Source organism: Chiloscyllium plagiosum, chromosome 5 (genome assembly GCF_004010195.1).
Source record: "Chiloscyllium plagiosum isolate BGI_BamShark_2017 chromosome 5, ASM401019v2, whole genome shotgun sequence".
NCBI lineage: Eukaryota > Metazoa > Chordata > Chondrichthyes > Orectolobiformes > Hemiscylliidae > Chiloscyllium > Chiloscyllium plagiosum.
In genome coordinates, this window is record NC_057714.1 from 103,384,177 (window position 1) to 103,400,961 (window position 16,785).

Here is a 16,785-nt window from a genome sequence, read left to right on the forward strand (position 1 = left end):
TCACTGTCCGTGGTTTTCTGGGACTCACTGCCCGTGTTGTTCCGGGACTCACTGCCAATGTAGTTCCGGGACTCACTATGTATGTTGTTTTGGGACTCACTGCCCATGTTCTGGGACTCACTGTCCATGCTGCTCCGGGACTCACTGTCCATGTTGTTCTGGGACACACTGCCCGTGTCTTTCTGGGACTCACTGCCCATGCTGTTCTGGGACCGACTGCCCGTGTCTTTCTGGGACTCACTGTCCATCTTGTTCTGGGACTCAGTATTTGTGTTGTTCTGGGATTCGCTGCCCGTGTTGTTCTGTGATTCCCTGCCCATGGTGTTCCTGGAATCACTGTCTGTGCTGTTTAGGGACTCACTGGGAACATTGTTCTGGAACTCACTGTCCACGTTTTTGCAGACCTCACTGTCTGTATTGTTCTGGGACACACTATCCGTGTTGTTCGGGGACTCACTATCCATGTTGTTCTGGGACTCACTGCCCTTGTTGTTCTGGGACGAGGTGCTTGTGTTGTTCTGGGACTCACTATCCATGTCGATCTGGGACTCACTTCCTGTGCTGTTCTGGGACTCACTGTCCATGCTGTTCTGGGACTCACTGTCCGTGTTGTTCTGTGACTCACTGCCCGTGTTGTTCCAGCACTCACTGTCCATGTTGTTCTGGGACACACTGCCCGTGTTTTTCTGGGTCTCACTGTCAATGCTGTTCCGGGACTCACTATCTATGTTGTTCTGAGACTCACTGCCCATTTTGTTCTGGGACTCACTGCCCATGCTGTTCCGGGACTCACTGTCCATGTTGTTCTGGGACTCACTGTCCATGGTGCTCTGGGACTCACTGGCCCTGTTCCAGGATTCACTGTCCGCGTTGTTCTTGAACTCACTGTCCGTGTTATTCCGGTACTCACTGCCAATGCTGTTCCGGGACTCACTATCTATGTTGTTCTGGGACTCACTGCCCATGTTATTTTGGGACTCACTGCTCGTGTTGTTCTGGGACTCACTGATCGTGTTGTTCTGGGACTCACTATCCGGGACCCACTATCCATGTTGTTCCGGGACACACTGCCCGTGTTGTTCTGTGACTCACTATCCGTGCTGTTCTGGGTTTCACTGCCCGTGTTATTCTGGGACTCACTGCCCGTGTTGTTCTGGAACTCACTGCACATGTTGTTCCGGGAATCGCTGTCCGTGCTGTTTCGGGACACATTGGGAGCACTGTTCTGGGATTCCCTGACCACGTTTCTCCAGAATTCACTGTCTGTATTGTTGTGGGACTCACTATCCGTGTTGTTCTGGGAATCACTCCCCATGTTGTTCTGGGACTCACTATCCATGTGATCTGGGACTCACTGCCCGTGCTGTTCTGGGACTCACTGCCCGTGTTGTTCCGGGACTCACTGCTCATGTTGTTCTAGGACTCACTGATTATGTTGTTCTGGTACTCACTGTCCGTGCTGTTTTGGGACTCATTGCCCATGCTGTTCCAGTACTCACTGCGCTTGTTGTTCTGCTACTCACTGCCCATGGGGTTCTGGGACTCACTGTCCCTGTTCCAGGAGTCAGTGTCCGCGTTGTTCTTGGACTCACTATCCGTGTTGTTCTGGGACTCACTGCCCGTGTTGTTCCGGGACTCACTGCCAATGCTGTTCCGAGACTCACTATCTATGTTGTTCTGGGACTCACTATCCATGTTGTTCTGGGACTCACTGCCAGTGTTCTTCTGGGACTAACTGTCCGTGCTGTTTTGGGACTTACTGTCCATGTTGTTCAGGGACACACCGCCCGTGTTGTTCTGGGACTCACTGCGCTTGTTGTTCTGGGACTCACTGCCCATGGTGTTCTGGGGCTCACTGCCCATGTTGTTCCAGGATTCACTGTCCGCGTTGTTCTGGGACTCACTGTTCGTGCTGTTCTGGGACTCAGTGACCGCGTTGTTCTGGGACTCATTATCCGTGTTGTTCAGGGACTCACTATCTATGTTGTTCTGGGATTCACTGTCTGTGCTGTTCAGGGACTTATTGCACGTGTTGTTCCAGTACTCACTGCGCTTGTTGTTGTGGGACTCACTGCCCATGCTGTTCTGGGACACACTGTCCATGTCGTTCCCGTACTCCCTGCCCGTGGTGTTCTGGGACTCACTGGTCATGCTGTTCTGGGACTCACTGTCCATGTTGTTCAGGGACACACTGCCCGTGTTGTTCTGGGACTCACTGCACTTGTTGTTCTGGGGCTCACTGCACGTGTTGTTCCAGGATTCATTGTCCGCATTGTTCTGGGACTCACTGTCCGTGTTGTTCCAGGACTCACTGTCCATGTTGTTCTCGGACTCACTGCCCATGCTGTTCCGGGACTCCATTTCCGTATTGTACTGGGACCCAATGGCCGTGTTGTTCTGGGACTGACTGCCCGTGTTGTTCCGGCACACCATTTACGCGTTGTTCTGGGACTCACTGCCCCTGTTGTTCCAGGAATCACTGTCCGCGTTGTTCTGAGTCTCACTGCCCACGTTGTTCCAGGACACACTGCCCGTGATGTTCTGGAACTCACAGCCCATGTTGATCTGGGACTCACAGCCCGTGGCGTTCTGGGGCTCACAGACTGTGTTGTTCTGTGACTCACTGACCGTGTTGTCCTTGGACTCACTGCTTGTGGTGTTCTGGGACTCACTGCTCGTGTTGTTCTGGGACTCACTGCCCATGTTGTTCTGGGACTCACTGCCCATGTTGTTCTGTGACTCACTGAACGTGTTGTTCTGGGACTCACTGCCCGAGATGTCCTCGGACTCACTCTCCGTGTTGTTCTGGGACTCACTGCCCGTGTTGTTCTGGGATTCACTGCCCGTGTTGTTCGAGGACTCACTGCCCCTGTTGTTCCGGGACTCTATTTCCACGTTGTTCTGGGACTCACTGCCCGTGTTGTTCTAGGACTCACTGTCCGTGTTGTCCTGTGACTCACTGCTCGTGTTGTTCTAGGACTCACTATCCACGGTGTTCTGGGACTCACTGCTCATGTTGTCCTGGGACTCACTGTTAATGTTGTTCCGTGAGTCACTCTTGCGTTGTGCTGGGACTCACCGGCCGTGTTGTTCCAGGACACACTGTCCGTCTTGTTCGGGGACTCACAGCCCGTGTTGTTCTGGGACGCATGCCCGTGTTGCTCTGGGACTCACTGCCCATGTTGTTCTGGGACTCACTGTTCATGTTGTTCTGGGACTCACTATCCGTGTTGTTCTGGGACTCACTATCGATGTTGTTCCGGGACTCACTATCCATGCTGTTCTGGGTTTCACTGCCCGTGTTGTTCTGGGACTGACTGCCCGTGTTGTTCTGGAACTCACTGCACATGTTGTTCCGGGAATCGCTGCCTGTGCTGTTTCGGGACACATGGGGAGCATTGTTCTGGGATTCACTGATCACATTTTTCCAGAACTCACTGATGGTATTGTTCTGGGACTCACTATCCGTGTTGTTCTGGGAATCACTTTCCATGTTGTTCTGTGACTCACTGTCCGTGTTGTTCGGGGATTCACTGCCCGTGTTTTTCTGGGACTCACTGCCAGTGGGGTTCTGGGACTCACTGACCTTGTTGTTCTGGGACTCACCGACCTTCTTGTTCTGGAACTCACTGTCCATGTTGTTCTGAGAGTCGCTGCACATGTTGTTCAAGGAGTCACTGTCCACATTGGTCTGGGACTCAATGTCCGCGTTGTTCTGGGACTCACTGCCCGTGTTGTTCCAGGACTCACTGTCCGTGTTGTCCTGTGACTCACTGCCTGTGTTGTTCTAGGACTTACTGTCCGCGTTGCTCTGGGACTCAGTGCCCGTGTTGTTCCAGGTCTCACCGCCCATGTTGTTCTGGGACTCACTGCCCGTGTTGTCCTGTGACTCACTGCCCGTGTTGTTCCAGGACTCACTGTCCACGGTGTTCTGGGACTCACTCCTCATGTTGTTCTGGGACTCACTGTTCATGATGTTCTGTGACTCACTCTCGCGTTGTCCTGGCACTCACTGTCCGTGTTGTTCCAGGACTCGCTGTCCGTCTTATTCTGGGACTCACATCCCATTTTGTTCTGGGACGCATTGCCGGTGTTGTTCTGGGACTCACTGCCTTTGTTGTTCTGGGACTCACTGCCTTTGTTGTTCTTGGACTCATTGTCCGTGTTGTTCTGCGACTCACTGCCCGTGTTGTTCCGGGACTCACTCATCGTGCTGTTCAGCGACTCACTGCCTTTGTCGTTCTGGGACTCACTGCCTATGTGGTTCCAGGACTCACTGCCCATGTTGTTCAGGGACTCACTGTCCATGTTGTTCTGGGACCCACTGCCCGTGTTGTTCCAGGACTCACGGTCAGTGTTGGTCTGGGACTCACTACCCCTGTTGTTCCGGGACTCCATTTCCACGTTGTTCTGGGACTCACTGCCCCTGTTCTTCCAGGAATCACTGTTCGCGTTGTTCTGGGACTCACTGCCCGTGTTGTTCTAGGACTCACTGTCCGTGTTTTCCTGTGACTCACTGCTCGTGTTGTTCTAGGACTCACTATCCACGGTGTTCTGGGACTCACTGCTCATGTTGTCCTGGGACTCACTGTTCATGTTGTTCCATGACTCACTCTCGCGTTGTGCTGGGACTCACTGGCCGTGTTGTTCCAGGACACACTGTCCATCTTGTTCGGGGACTCACAGCCCGTGTTGTTCTGGGACGCATGCCCCATGTTGTTCTGGGACTCATTGCCCATGTTGTTCTGGGACTCACTGATCGTGCTGTTCTTGGACTCACTGATCGTGTTGTTCTGGGACTCACTATCCGTGTTGTTCTGGGACTCACTATCGATGTTGTCCCGGGACTCACTATCAGTGCTGTTCTGGGTTTCACTGCCCGTGTTGTTCTGGGACTCACTGCCCGTGTTTTTCTGGAACTCACTGCACATGTTGTTCCGGGAATCGCTGTCCGTGCTGTTTCGGGACACATTGGGAGCATTGTTCTGGGATTCACTGATCACATTTTTCCAGAACTCACTGACGGTATTGTTCTGGGACTCACTATCCGTGTTGTTCTGGGAATCACTCTCCATGTTGTTCTGGGACTCACTATCAATGCTGTTCTGGGACTCACTGCCCGTGTTGTTCTGTGACTCACTATCCCTGTTGTTCTGGGATTCACTGCCCGTGTTGTTCTGGGACTCACTGCCCGTGGGGTTCTGGGACACACTGACCTTGTTTTTCTGGAACTCACCGACCTTGTTGTTCTGGGACTCACTGTTCGTGTTGCTCTGAGACTCGCTGCACATGTTGTTCCAGGAGTCACTGTCCATGTTGGTCTGGGACTCACTGCCCGTGTTGTTCCAGGACTCGCTGTCCCTGTTGTCCTTTGACTCACTGCCTGTGTTGTTCGAGGACTTACTGTCCACGTTGTTCTGGGACTCAGTGCCCGTGTTGTTCTGAGACTCACTGCCCGTGTTGTCCTGTGACTCACTGCTCGTGTTGTTCCAGGACTCACTGTCCACGGTGTTCTGGGACTCACTCCTCATGTTGTTCTGGGGCTCACTGTTCATGTTGTTCTGTGACTCACTCTCGCATTGTGCTGGCACTCGCTGTCCATGTTGTTCCAGGACTCGCTGTCCGTCTTGTTCTGGGACTCACATCCCATGTTGTTCTGGGACGCATTGCCGGTGTTGTTCTGGGACTCACTGCCTTTGTTGTTCTGGGACTCACTGCCTTTGTTGTTCCAGGACGCATTGCTGGTGTTGTTCTGGGACTCACTGCCTTTGTTGTTCTGGGACTCACTGCCTTTTTTGTTCTTGGACTCATTGTCCGTATTGTTCTGGGACTCACTGCCCGTGTTGTTCCAGGACTCACTCATCGTGCTGTTCGGGGACTCACTGCCATTGTCGTTCTGGGACTCACTGCCTTTGTGGTTCCAGGACTCACTGCCCATGTTGTTCAGGGATTCACTGTCCATGTTGTTCTGGGACCCACTGCCCGTGTTGTTCCAGGACTCACTGTCCGTCTTGTTCTGGGACTCACTATCTGTGTTATTCTGGGATTCACTGCCCGTGTTGTTCTGGGATTCACTGCCCATGTTGTTCCGGGAATCGCTGTCCGTGCTGTTTCGGGAATCACTGTCCGTGCTGTTTCGGAACCACTGGTAGCATTGGTCTGGGACTCACTGTCCATGTTTTCCCAGACCTCGCTGCTGTATTGTTCTGGGACACACTATCAATGTTGTTCTGGGACTCACTATCCATGTTGTTCTGTGACTCACTGCCCGTGTTGTTCTGGGGCGAGGTGTCTGTGTTATTCTGGAACTCATTGTCCGCATTGTTCTGGGACTCACTGCCTGTGTTGTTCTGGGACTCACTATCCATGTTGATCTGGGACTCACTGCCTGTGATGTTCTGCAACTCACTGTCCATGCTGTTCTGGGACTCACTGTCTGCATTGTTCTGCGACTCACTGCCCGTGTTGTTCCAGGACTCACTGTCCATGTTGTTCTGGGACTCATTGCCCGTGTTGTTCGGGGACTCACTGTCCATGTTGTTCTGGGGCTCACTGCCCATGTTGTTCTGGGACTCACTGCCAATGCTGCTCCGGGACTCACTATCTATGTTGTTCTGGTACTCACAGCCCATGTTGTTCTGGGACTCATTGCCCATGCTGTTCTGGGACTCACTGTCCGTCTTGTTCTGGGACTCACTATCTGTGTTGTTCTGGCATTCACTGCCCATGCTGTTCTGGGATTCACTGTCCATGTTGTTCTGGGACAGACTGCCCATGGTGTTCTGGGGCTCACTGCCTGTGTTGTTCCAGGATTCACTGTCCGCGTTGTTCTGGGACTCACTGTCCATGTTGTTCCAGGACTCACTGTCCGTGTTGTTCTGGGACTCACTGCGCATGTTGTTCCGGGATTCACTGCTCGTGCTGATCTGGGACTCACTGATCGTGTTGTTCTGGGACTCATTATCTGTGTTGTTCTGGGACTTACTAGCCATGTTGTTCTGGGACCCACTGGCCGCATTGTTCTGGGACGCACTGCTCGTGTTGTTCCGGGACTCCATTTCCATGTTGTTCTGGAATCACTGTCCGTGTTGTTCTGTGGCTAACTGCCCATGTTGTTCCAGGGAGCACTGCCCATGTTGTCCTGGGACTCACTGTCAGTGTTGGTCTGGGACTCAATGTCCGCGTTGTTCTGGGACTCACTGTCTGTGTTGTTCTGGGACTCACTGCCCATGTTGGTCTGGGACTCAATATCCGCGTTGTTCTGGGACTCACTGTCTGTGTTGTTCTGGGACTCACTGTCCGTGTTGTTCCAGGACTCACTGTCCAAATTGCTCTGGGACTCACTGCCCGACTTGTTCCGGGACTCACTGCTCATGTTGTTCTAGGACTCACTGATCATGTTGTTCTGGTACTCACTATCCATGTTGTTCAGGGGCTCACTTCCCATGTTGTTCTTGGACTCACTGTCCGTGCTGTTCTGGGATCCACTGCCCGCGTTGTTCCAGTACTCACTGCGCTTGTTGTTCTGGGACTCACTGCCCATGGTGTTCTGGGACTCACTGTGCCTGTTCCAGGATTCACTGTCCGCGTTGTTCTTGAGCTCACTGTCCGTGTTGTTCTGGGACTCACTGCCCGTGTTGTTCCGGGACTCACTGCCAATGCTGTTCCGGGACTCACTATCTATGTTGTTCTGGGACTCACTGCCCTTGTTTTGGGACTCACTGCCCATGCTGTTCCGGGGCTCACTGTCCATGTTGTTCTGGGTCACACTGCCCGTGTTGTTCTGGGACTCACTGTCCGTCTTGTTCTGGGACTCACTATCTGTGTTATTCTGGGATTCACTGCCCGTGTTGTTCTGGGATTCACTGCCCACGTTGTTCCGGAAATCGCTGTCCGTGCTGTTTCGGGAATCACTGTCCGTGCTGTTAAGGGACCACTGGTAGCATTGGTCTGGGACTCACTGTCCATGTTGTTCCAGACCTCGCTGTCTGTATTGTTCTGGGACACACTATCCATGTTGTTCTGGAACTCACTATCCATGTCGTTCTGTGACTCACTACCCGTGTTGTTCTGGGGAGAGGTGTCTGTGATATTCCGGAACTCACTGTCCGCGTTGTTCTGTGTTTCACTGCCCGTGTTGTTCTGGGACTCACTGCCCGTGTTGTTCTGGAACTCACTGCACATGGTGTTCCAGGAATCGCTGTCCGTGCTGTTTCAGGACACATTGGGAGCATTGTTCTGGGATTCACTGACCACGTTTTTCCAGAACTTACTGACGGTATTGTTCAGGGACTCACTGCCCGTGTTCATCTGGGACTAACTGTCCGTGCTGTTCTGGGACTTACTGTCCATGTGGTTCTGGGAAAGACTGCCCGTGTTTTTCCGCGACTCGCTGCTGTGTTGTTCTGGGACTCACTGCACTTGTTGTTCTGGGACTCACTGCCCGTGGTGTTCTGGGGCTCACTGCCCATGTTGTTCTGGGACTCAGTGATCGTGTTGTTCTGGGACTCATTATCCGTGTTGTTCTGGGACTCACTATCCATGTTCTTCTGGGACTCACTGGCCGTGCTGTTCTGGGACTTACTGCCCGTGTTGTTCCAGTACTCACTGCGCTTGTTGTTGTGGGACTCACTGCCCGTGTTGTTCTGGGGCGAGGAGTCTGTATTATTCCGGAACTCCCTGTCCGTGTTGTTCTGGGACTCACTGCCTGTGTTGTTCTGGGACTCACTATCCATGTTGATCTGCGACTCACTGCCTGTGCTGTTCTGCGACTCACTGTCCATGCTGTTCTGGGACTCACTGTCCGCGTTGTTCTGTGACTCACTGCCCGTCTTGTTCCAGGACTCACTATCCATGTTGTTCTGGGACTCACTGCCCGAGTTGTTCTGGGACCCAATGTTCATGTTGTTCTGGGACAGACTGCCCGTGTTATTCCAGTACTCACTGCACTTGTTGTTCTGGGACTCACTGCCCGTGTTGTTCCGGGACACCATTTCCCTGGTGATCTGGGACCCAATGGCCGCGTAGTTCTGCGACTCACAGCCCGTGTTGTTCCGGGACTCCATTTCTGCGTTGTTCTGGGACTCACTGCCCGTGTTGTTCCGGGACTCCATTTCCATGTTGTTCTGGGACCCTCTGGCCGTGTTGTTCCAGGATTCACTGTCCGCGTTGTTATGGGACTCACTGTCCGTGTTGTCCTGTGACTCACTGCTCGTGTTGTTCCAGGACTCACTATCCACGGTGTTCTGGGACTCACTCCTCATGTTGTCCTGGCACTCACTGTTCATGTTGTTCCTTGACTCACTCTCGCGTTATGCTGGGGCTCACTTGTCGTGTTGTTCCAGGACTCACTGTCCGTCTTGTTCGGGGACTCACTGCCCATGTTGCTCTGGGACGCACTGCCGGTGTTGTTCTGGGACTCACAGCCCATGTTGTTCTGGGACTCACTGCTCGTGTTGTTCTGGGACTCACTATCCATGTTGTTCTGGGACCCACTATCCATGTTGTTCCAGGACACACTGCCCATGTTGTTCTGGGACTCACTATCGATGTTGTTCCGGGACTCACTATCCGTGCTGTTCTGGGTTTCACTGCCCGTGTTGTTTTGGAACTCACTGCACATGTTGTTCCGGGAATCGCTGTCCGTGCTGTTTCGTAACACATTGGGAGCATTGTTCTGGGATTCACTGACCACATTTTTCCAGACCTCACTGACGGGATTGTTGTGGGAATCACTCTCCATGTTGTTCTGGGACTCACTATCAATGTTGATCTGGGACGCACTGCCCGTGCTGTTCTGGGACTCACTGCCCGTGTTGTTCTGGGACTCACTATCCATGTTGTTCTGGGACTCACTGCCCGTGTTCTTCTGGAACTCACTGTCCGTGCTGTTCTGGGACTCACTGTCCGTGCTGTTCTGGGACTCGTTGGCCATGTTGTTCTGGGACAGACTGCCTGTGTTTTTCCGCGACTCACTGCCCGTATTGTTCTAGGACTCACTGCCCGTGTTGTTCTGGGACTCACTGTCCGTGCTGTTCCAGGACTCACTGCCCTTGTTGTTTCGGGACTCACTGCTCGTGTTGTTCTGGGACTCACCATCCGTGTTGTTCTGGGACTCACTATCCGTGTTGTTCTGGGACTCACTGAACCTGCTGTTCTGGGACTTACTGTCCATGTTGTTCTGGGACAGACTGCCCGTGTTTTTCCGCGACTCACTGCTGTATTGTTCTGGGACTCACTGCGCTTGTTGTTCTGGGACTCACTGCCCGTAGTGTTCTGGGATTCACTGTCCGCGTTGTTCTGCGGCTCACTCCCGTGCTGTTCCAGGACTCATTGTCCGCGTTGTTCAGGGAGCCACTGATCGTGTTGTTCTGGGACTCATTATCCGTGTTGTTCTGGGACTCACTATCCATGTTGTTCTCAGACTCACTGTCCGTGCTGTTCTGGGTCTTACTGCCCGTGTTGTTCCAGTACTCACTGCGCTTGTTGTTGTGGGACTCACTGCCCGTGGTGTTCTGGGACTCACTGTCCATGTTGTTCCGGTACTCACTGTCCATGCTGTTCTGGGACTCACTGTCCATGCTGTTCTGGGACTCACTGTCCATGTTGTTCAGGGACACACTGCCCGCGTTGTTCTGTGACTCACTGTTCATGTTGTTCTGGCACTCACTTTCTGTGTTGTTCAGGGACTCACTGACCATGTTGTTCCGGTACACACTGCCCGTGGTGTTCTGGGACACACTGTCCATGCTGTTCTGGGACTCACTGTCCATGTTGTTCAGAGGGACACTGCCCGTGTTGTTCTGGGACTCACTGTTCATGTTGTTCTGGGACTCACTTTCCGTGTTGTTCAGGGACTCACTGACCATGTTGTTCCGGTACTCACTGCCCGTGGTGTTCTGGGACACATTGTCCATGCTGTCCTCGGACTCACTGCTCGTGGTGTTCTGGGACTCACTGCCCATGTTGTTCTGGGATTCACTGCCTGTGTTGTCCTGAGATGCACTGCCCGTGTTGTTCTGGGACTCACTGTCCGTGATGTTCTGGGACTCACTGCCCATGTTGTTCCGGTACTCACTGCCCGTTGTGGTTTGGGACACACTGCCCTGTTGTTCTGGGACTCACTGCTCGTGTTGTTCTGGGACTCACTGCTCGTGTTGTTCTGGGACTCACTGTCCATGTTGTTCTGGGACTCACTGTCCATTTTGTTCTGGGACACACTGCCGGTGTTGTTCCGGGACTCATTGTCCGTGTTGTTTTGGGATTCACTGTCCGTGTTGTTCTGGGATTCACTGCTGGTGTTGTTTTGGGACTCAACTGTCCGTGTTGTTCTGGGACTCACAGCCCTTGTCGTTCCGGGAATCGCTGTCCGTGCTGTTTCGGGACTCACTGGGAGCATTGATCTGGGACTCACTGTAAACGTTCTTCAAGAACTCATTGTCTGTATTGTTCTGGGACTCACTATCCATGTTGTTCTGGGACTCACTGTACGTATTGTCCTGTGACTCACTGCACGTGTTGTTCTAGGACTCACTGTCCACGGTGTTCTGGGACTCACTCCTCATGATGTCCTGGGACTCACTGTTCATGTTGTTCCGTGACTCACTCTCGCGTTGTTCTGGGACTCACTGGCCGTGTTGTTCCAGGACACACTGTCCATTTTGTTCGGGAACTCACAGCCCATGTTGTTCTGGGACGCACTGCCGGTGTTGTTCTTGGACTCACTGCCCATGTTGTTCTAAGACTCACTGATCGTGTTGTTCTGGGACTCACTGTCCGTGCTGTTCTGGGACTCATTGTCCATGTTGTTCTGGGACAGACTGCCTGTGTTTTTCCGCGACTCACTGCTGTGTTGTTCTGGGACTCACTGCCCGTGTTGTTCCGGGACTCCATTTCCCTGTTGTTCTGGGACCCCCTTGCCATGTTTTTCTGGGACTCACTGCCCGTGTTGTTCCGGGACTCCATTTCCGCATTGTTCTGGGACTCACTGCCCCTGCTGTTCCAGGAATCACTGTCCGCGTTGTTCTGAGACTCACTGCCCACGTTGTTCCAGGACAGATTGCCCGTGATGTTCTGGAACTCACAGCCCATTTTGGTCTTGGACTCACAGCTAGTGGTATTCTGGGACTCACAGCCTGTGTTGTTCTGTGACTCACTGACCGTGTTGTCCTCGGACTCACTGCTCGTGGTGTTCTGGGACTCACCGCTCGTGGTGTTCTGGGACTCACTGACCGTGTTGTTCTGGCACTCACTGCCTGAGATGTCCTCGGACTCACTGCCCGTGTTGTTCTGGGATTCACTGCCCGTGTTGTTCTGTGACTCACTGTCCGTGTTGTTCCGGGACACCATTTCCACGTTGTTCTGGGACTCACTGCCCCTGTTGTCCCAGGACTCACTGTCCATGCTGTTCTGGGACTCACTGTCCATGTTGTTCAGGGCCACAATGCCCGTGTTTTTCTTGGACTCACTGTTCATGTTGTTCTGCGACTCACTTTCCGTGTTGTTCCGGTACTCACTGCCCGTGGTGGTCCGGGACTCACTGTCCATGCTGTCCTCGGACTCACTGCTCGTGGTGTTCTGGGACTCACTGCTCGTGTTGTTCTGGGACTCACTGCCAATGTTGATCTGGGAATCACTGCCCATGTGTTCTGTGACTCACTGACCGTGTTGTTCTGGGACTCACTGCCCGTGTTGTCCTCGGACTCACTGTCCGTGTTGTTCTGGGACTCACTGCCCATGTTGTTCTGGGACTCACTGCCCGAGTTGTCCTCGGACTCACTGTCCGTGTTGTTCTGTGACTCACTGTCCGTGTTATTCTGGGACTCACTGCCCATTTTGTTCTGGGAATCACTGCCTGTGTTGTCCTGAGATGCACTGCCCGAGTTGTTCTGGGACTCACTGCCCGTGTTGTTCCGGGACTCATTGTCCGTGTTGTTTTCGGATTCACTGTCCGTGTTGTTCTGGGATTCACTGCCCGTGTTGTTTTGGGACTCACTGCCCGTGTTGTTCTGGGACTCATTGTCCGTTTTGTTTTGGGATTCACTGTCCGTGTTGTTCTGGGATTCACTGCCCGTGTTGTTTTGGGACTCACTGCCTGTGTTGTTCTGTGTCTCACAGCCCTTGTCGGTCCGGGAATCGCTGTCCGTGCTGTTTCGGGACTCACTGGGAGCATTGATCTGGGACTCACTGTAAACGTTCTTCCAGAACTCATTGTCTGTATTGTTCTGGGACTCACTATCCATGTTGTTCTGGGACTCACTGCACGTGTTGTCCTGTGACTCACTGCTCGTGTTGTTCTAGGACTCACTATCCATGGTGTTCTGGGACTCACTGCCCGTGCAGTTCTGGGACTCACTGTTCATGTTGTTCCGTGACTCACTCTCGCGTTGTTCTGGGACTCACTGGCCGTGTTGTTCCAGGACACACTGTCCATTTTGTTCGGGGACTGACAGCCCATGTTGTTCTGGGACGCACTGCCGGTGTTGTTCTGGGACTCACTGCCCATGTTGTTGTGGGACTCACTGATCGTGTTGTTCTGAGACTCACTATCCGTGTTGTTCTGGGATCCACTATCCATGTTGTTTCAGGACACACTGCCCATGTTGTTCTGGGACTCACTATCGATGTTGTTCCGGCACTCACTATCCGTGCTGTTCTGGGTTTCACTGCCCGTGCTGTTCTGGGACTGACTGCCCGTGTTGTTCTGGAATTCACTGAACATGTTGTTCCGGGAATCGCTGTCCGTGCTGTTTCGGGACACATTGGGAGCATTGTTCTGGGATTCACTGACCACATTTTTCCAGAACTCACTGACGGTATTGTTGTGGGAATCACTCTCCATGTTGTTCTGGAACTCACTATCAATGTTAATCTGGGACGCACTGCCCGTGTTCTTCTGGGACTCACTGTCCGTGCTGTTCTGGGACTCATTGTCCGTGTTGTTCTGTGACAGACTGCCTGTGTTTTTCCGCGACTCACTGCTGTGTTGTTCTGGGACTCACTGCGCTTGTTGTTCTGGGACTCCATTTCCGTGTTGTTCTCGGACCCACTTGCCGTGTTGTTCTGGGACTCACTGATCGTGTTGTTCCAGGACTCCATTTCCGCATTGTTCTGGGACTCACTCCCCCTGCTGGTCCAGTAATCACTGTCCGCGTTCTTCTGAGACTCACTGTCCACGTTGTTCCAGGACACATTGCCCGTGGTGTTCTGGGACTCACAGCCTGTGTTGTTCTGTGACTCACTGACAGTGTTGTCCTCGGACTCACTGCTCGTGTTGTTCTGGGACTCACTGCCCGTGTTGTTCTGGGATTCACTGCCCGTGTTGTTCTGTGACTCACTGCCCGTGTTGTTCCGGGACTCCATTTCCACGTTGTTCTGGGACTCACTGCCCCTGTTGTTCCAGGATTCACTGTCCGCGTTGTTCTGGGACTCACTGCCCATGTTGTTCTGGGACTCACTGTCCGTATTGTCCTGTGACTCACTGCTCGTGTTGTTCTGGGACTCACTATCCACGGTGTTCTGGGACTCACTCCTCATGTTGTCCTGGGACTCACTGTTCATGTTGTTCCGTGACTCACTCTCGCGTTGTTCTGGGACTCATTGGCCGTGTTGTTCTGGGACTCACTATCCATGTTGTTCTCAGACTCACTGTCAGTGCTGTTCTGGGACTTACTGCCCGTGTTGTTCCAGTACTCACTGCGCTTGTTGTTGTGGGACTCACTGCCCGTGGTGTTCTGGGACTCACTGTCCATGTTGTTCCGGTACACACTGTCCATGCTGTTCTGGGACTCACTGTTCATGTTGTTCTGGGACTCACTTTCCGTGTTGTTCTGGGACTCACTGTCCATGTTGTTGTGGTACTCACTGCCCGTGGTGTTCTGGGACAAACTGTCCATGCTGTTCTGGGACTCACTGTCCATGTTGTTCAGGGACTCACTGTCCGTGTTGGTCTAAGACTCACTATCCGTGTTGTTCTGGGATTCACAGCCCGTTTTGTTCTGGGACTCACTGTCCATGTTGTTCTGGGACTCACTGCCCGTGGTGTTCCGGGGCTCACTGTCCATGCTGTCCTCGGACTCACTGCTCGTGGTGTTCTGGGACTCACTGTCCATGCTGTCCTCGGACTCACTGCTCGTGGTGTTCTGGGACTCACTGCTCATGTTGTTCTGGGACTCACTGCCAATGTTGTTCTGGGACTCACTGTCCGTGTAGCTCTGGGACTCACTGCCCATGTTGTTCTGGGATTCAATGCCTGTGTTGTCCTGAGATGCACTGCCCGTGTTGTTCTGGGACTCACTGTCCGTGCTGTTCTGGGACTCACTGTACGTGTTGTCCTGTGACTCACTGCTCGTGTTGTTCTAGGACTCACTATCCATGATGTTCTGGGACTCACTGCCCGTGTTGTTCTGGGACTCACTGTTCATGTTGTTCCGTGACGCACTTTCGCGTTGTTCTGGGACTCACTGGCCGTGTTGTTACAGGACACACTGTCCATTTTGTTCGCGGACTCACAGCCCATGTTGTTCTGGGATGCACTGCCGCTGTTGTTCTGGGACTCACTGCCCATGTTGTTCTGGGACTCACTGATCGTGTTGTACTGGGACTCACTGATCGTGTTGTTCCGGGACTCCATTTCCGTGTTGTTCTGGGACCCACTTGCCGTTGTTCTGGGACTCACTGCCCGTGTTGTTCTGGGACTCACTGTTCATATTTTCTGGGACTCACTTTCCGTGTTGTTCTGGGACTCACTGTCCATGTTGTTCCGGTACTCACTGCCCGTGGTGTTCTGGGACACACTGTCCATGCTGTTCTGGGACTCACTGTCCATGTTGTTCAGGTACACATTGTCCGTATTTTTCTGGGACTCACTGTCCGTGTTGTTCTAGGACTCACTATCCGTGTTGTTCTGGGATTCACTGCCCGTGTTGTTCTGGGACTCACTGTCCGTGTTGTTCTGGGACTCACTGCCCGTGTTGTTCTGGGACTCACTGGTCATGTTGTTCCGGTACTCACTGCTCGTGGTGTTCCGGGGCTCACTGTCCATGCTGTCCTCGGACTCACTGCTCGTGGTGTTCTGGGACTCACTGCTTGTGTTGTTCTGGGACTCAGTGCCAATGTTGTTCTGGGACACACTGCTCGTGTTGTTCTGGGACTCACTGTCCATGTTGTTCTGGGACTCACTGTCCATTTTGTTCTGGGACACACTGCCCGTGTTGTTCCGGGACTCATTGTCCGTGATGTTTTGGGATTCACTGCCCGTGTTGTTCTGTGACTCACTGCCCGTGTTGATCCGCCACTCCATTTCCACGTTGTTCTGGGACTCACTGCCCCTGTTGTTCCAGGATTCACTGTCCGCGTTGATCTGGGACTCACTGCCCATGTTGTTCTGGGACTCACCGTCTGTGTTGTCCTGTGACTCACTGCTCGTGTTGTTCTAGGACTCCCTATCCACGGTGTTCTGGGACTCACTCCTCATGTTGTCCTGGGACTCACAGTTCATGTTGTTCCGTGACTCACTCTCGCTTTGTTCTGGAACTCACTGGCCGTGTTGTTCTGGGACTCACTATCCATGTTGTTCTCGGACTCACTGTCAGTGCTGTTCTGGGACTTACTGCCCGTGTTGTTCCAGTACTCACTGCGCTTGTTGTTGTGGGACTCACTGCCCGTGGTGTTCTGGGACTCACTGTCCATGTTGTTCCGGTACACACTGTCCATGCTGTTCTGGGACTCACTGTTCATGTTGTTCTGGGACCCACTTTCCGTGTTGTTCTGGGACTCACTGTCCAT

At 53.0% G+C, this 16,785-nt stretch overlaps 1 protein-coding gene across 1 annotated transcript in view; it reads right to left on the bottom strand.

The window, feature by feature from the left end:
• LOC122550326 (protein rtoA-like) overlaps positions 1-12,642 on the bottom strand; it is a 72,402-nt gene extending 59,760 nt beyond the window's left edge. Inside the window, exons 1-2 of the mRNA XM_043691051.1 lie at positions 12,420-12,642; positions 11,868-12,254 (exon numbers count right to left, since the gene is read on the bottom strand). Coding sequence (XP_043546986.1) covers positions 11,868-12,254; positions 12,420-12,642 — 610 coding nt within the window. The remainder of the gene's footprint in view (positions 1-11,867; positions 12,255-12,419) is intronic.
• Between the last annotated feature and the right edge of the window lie 4,143 nt (positions 12,643-16,785).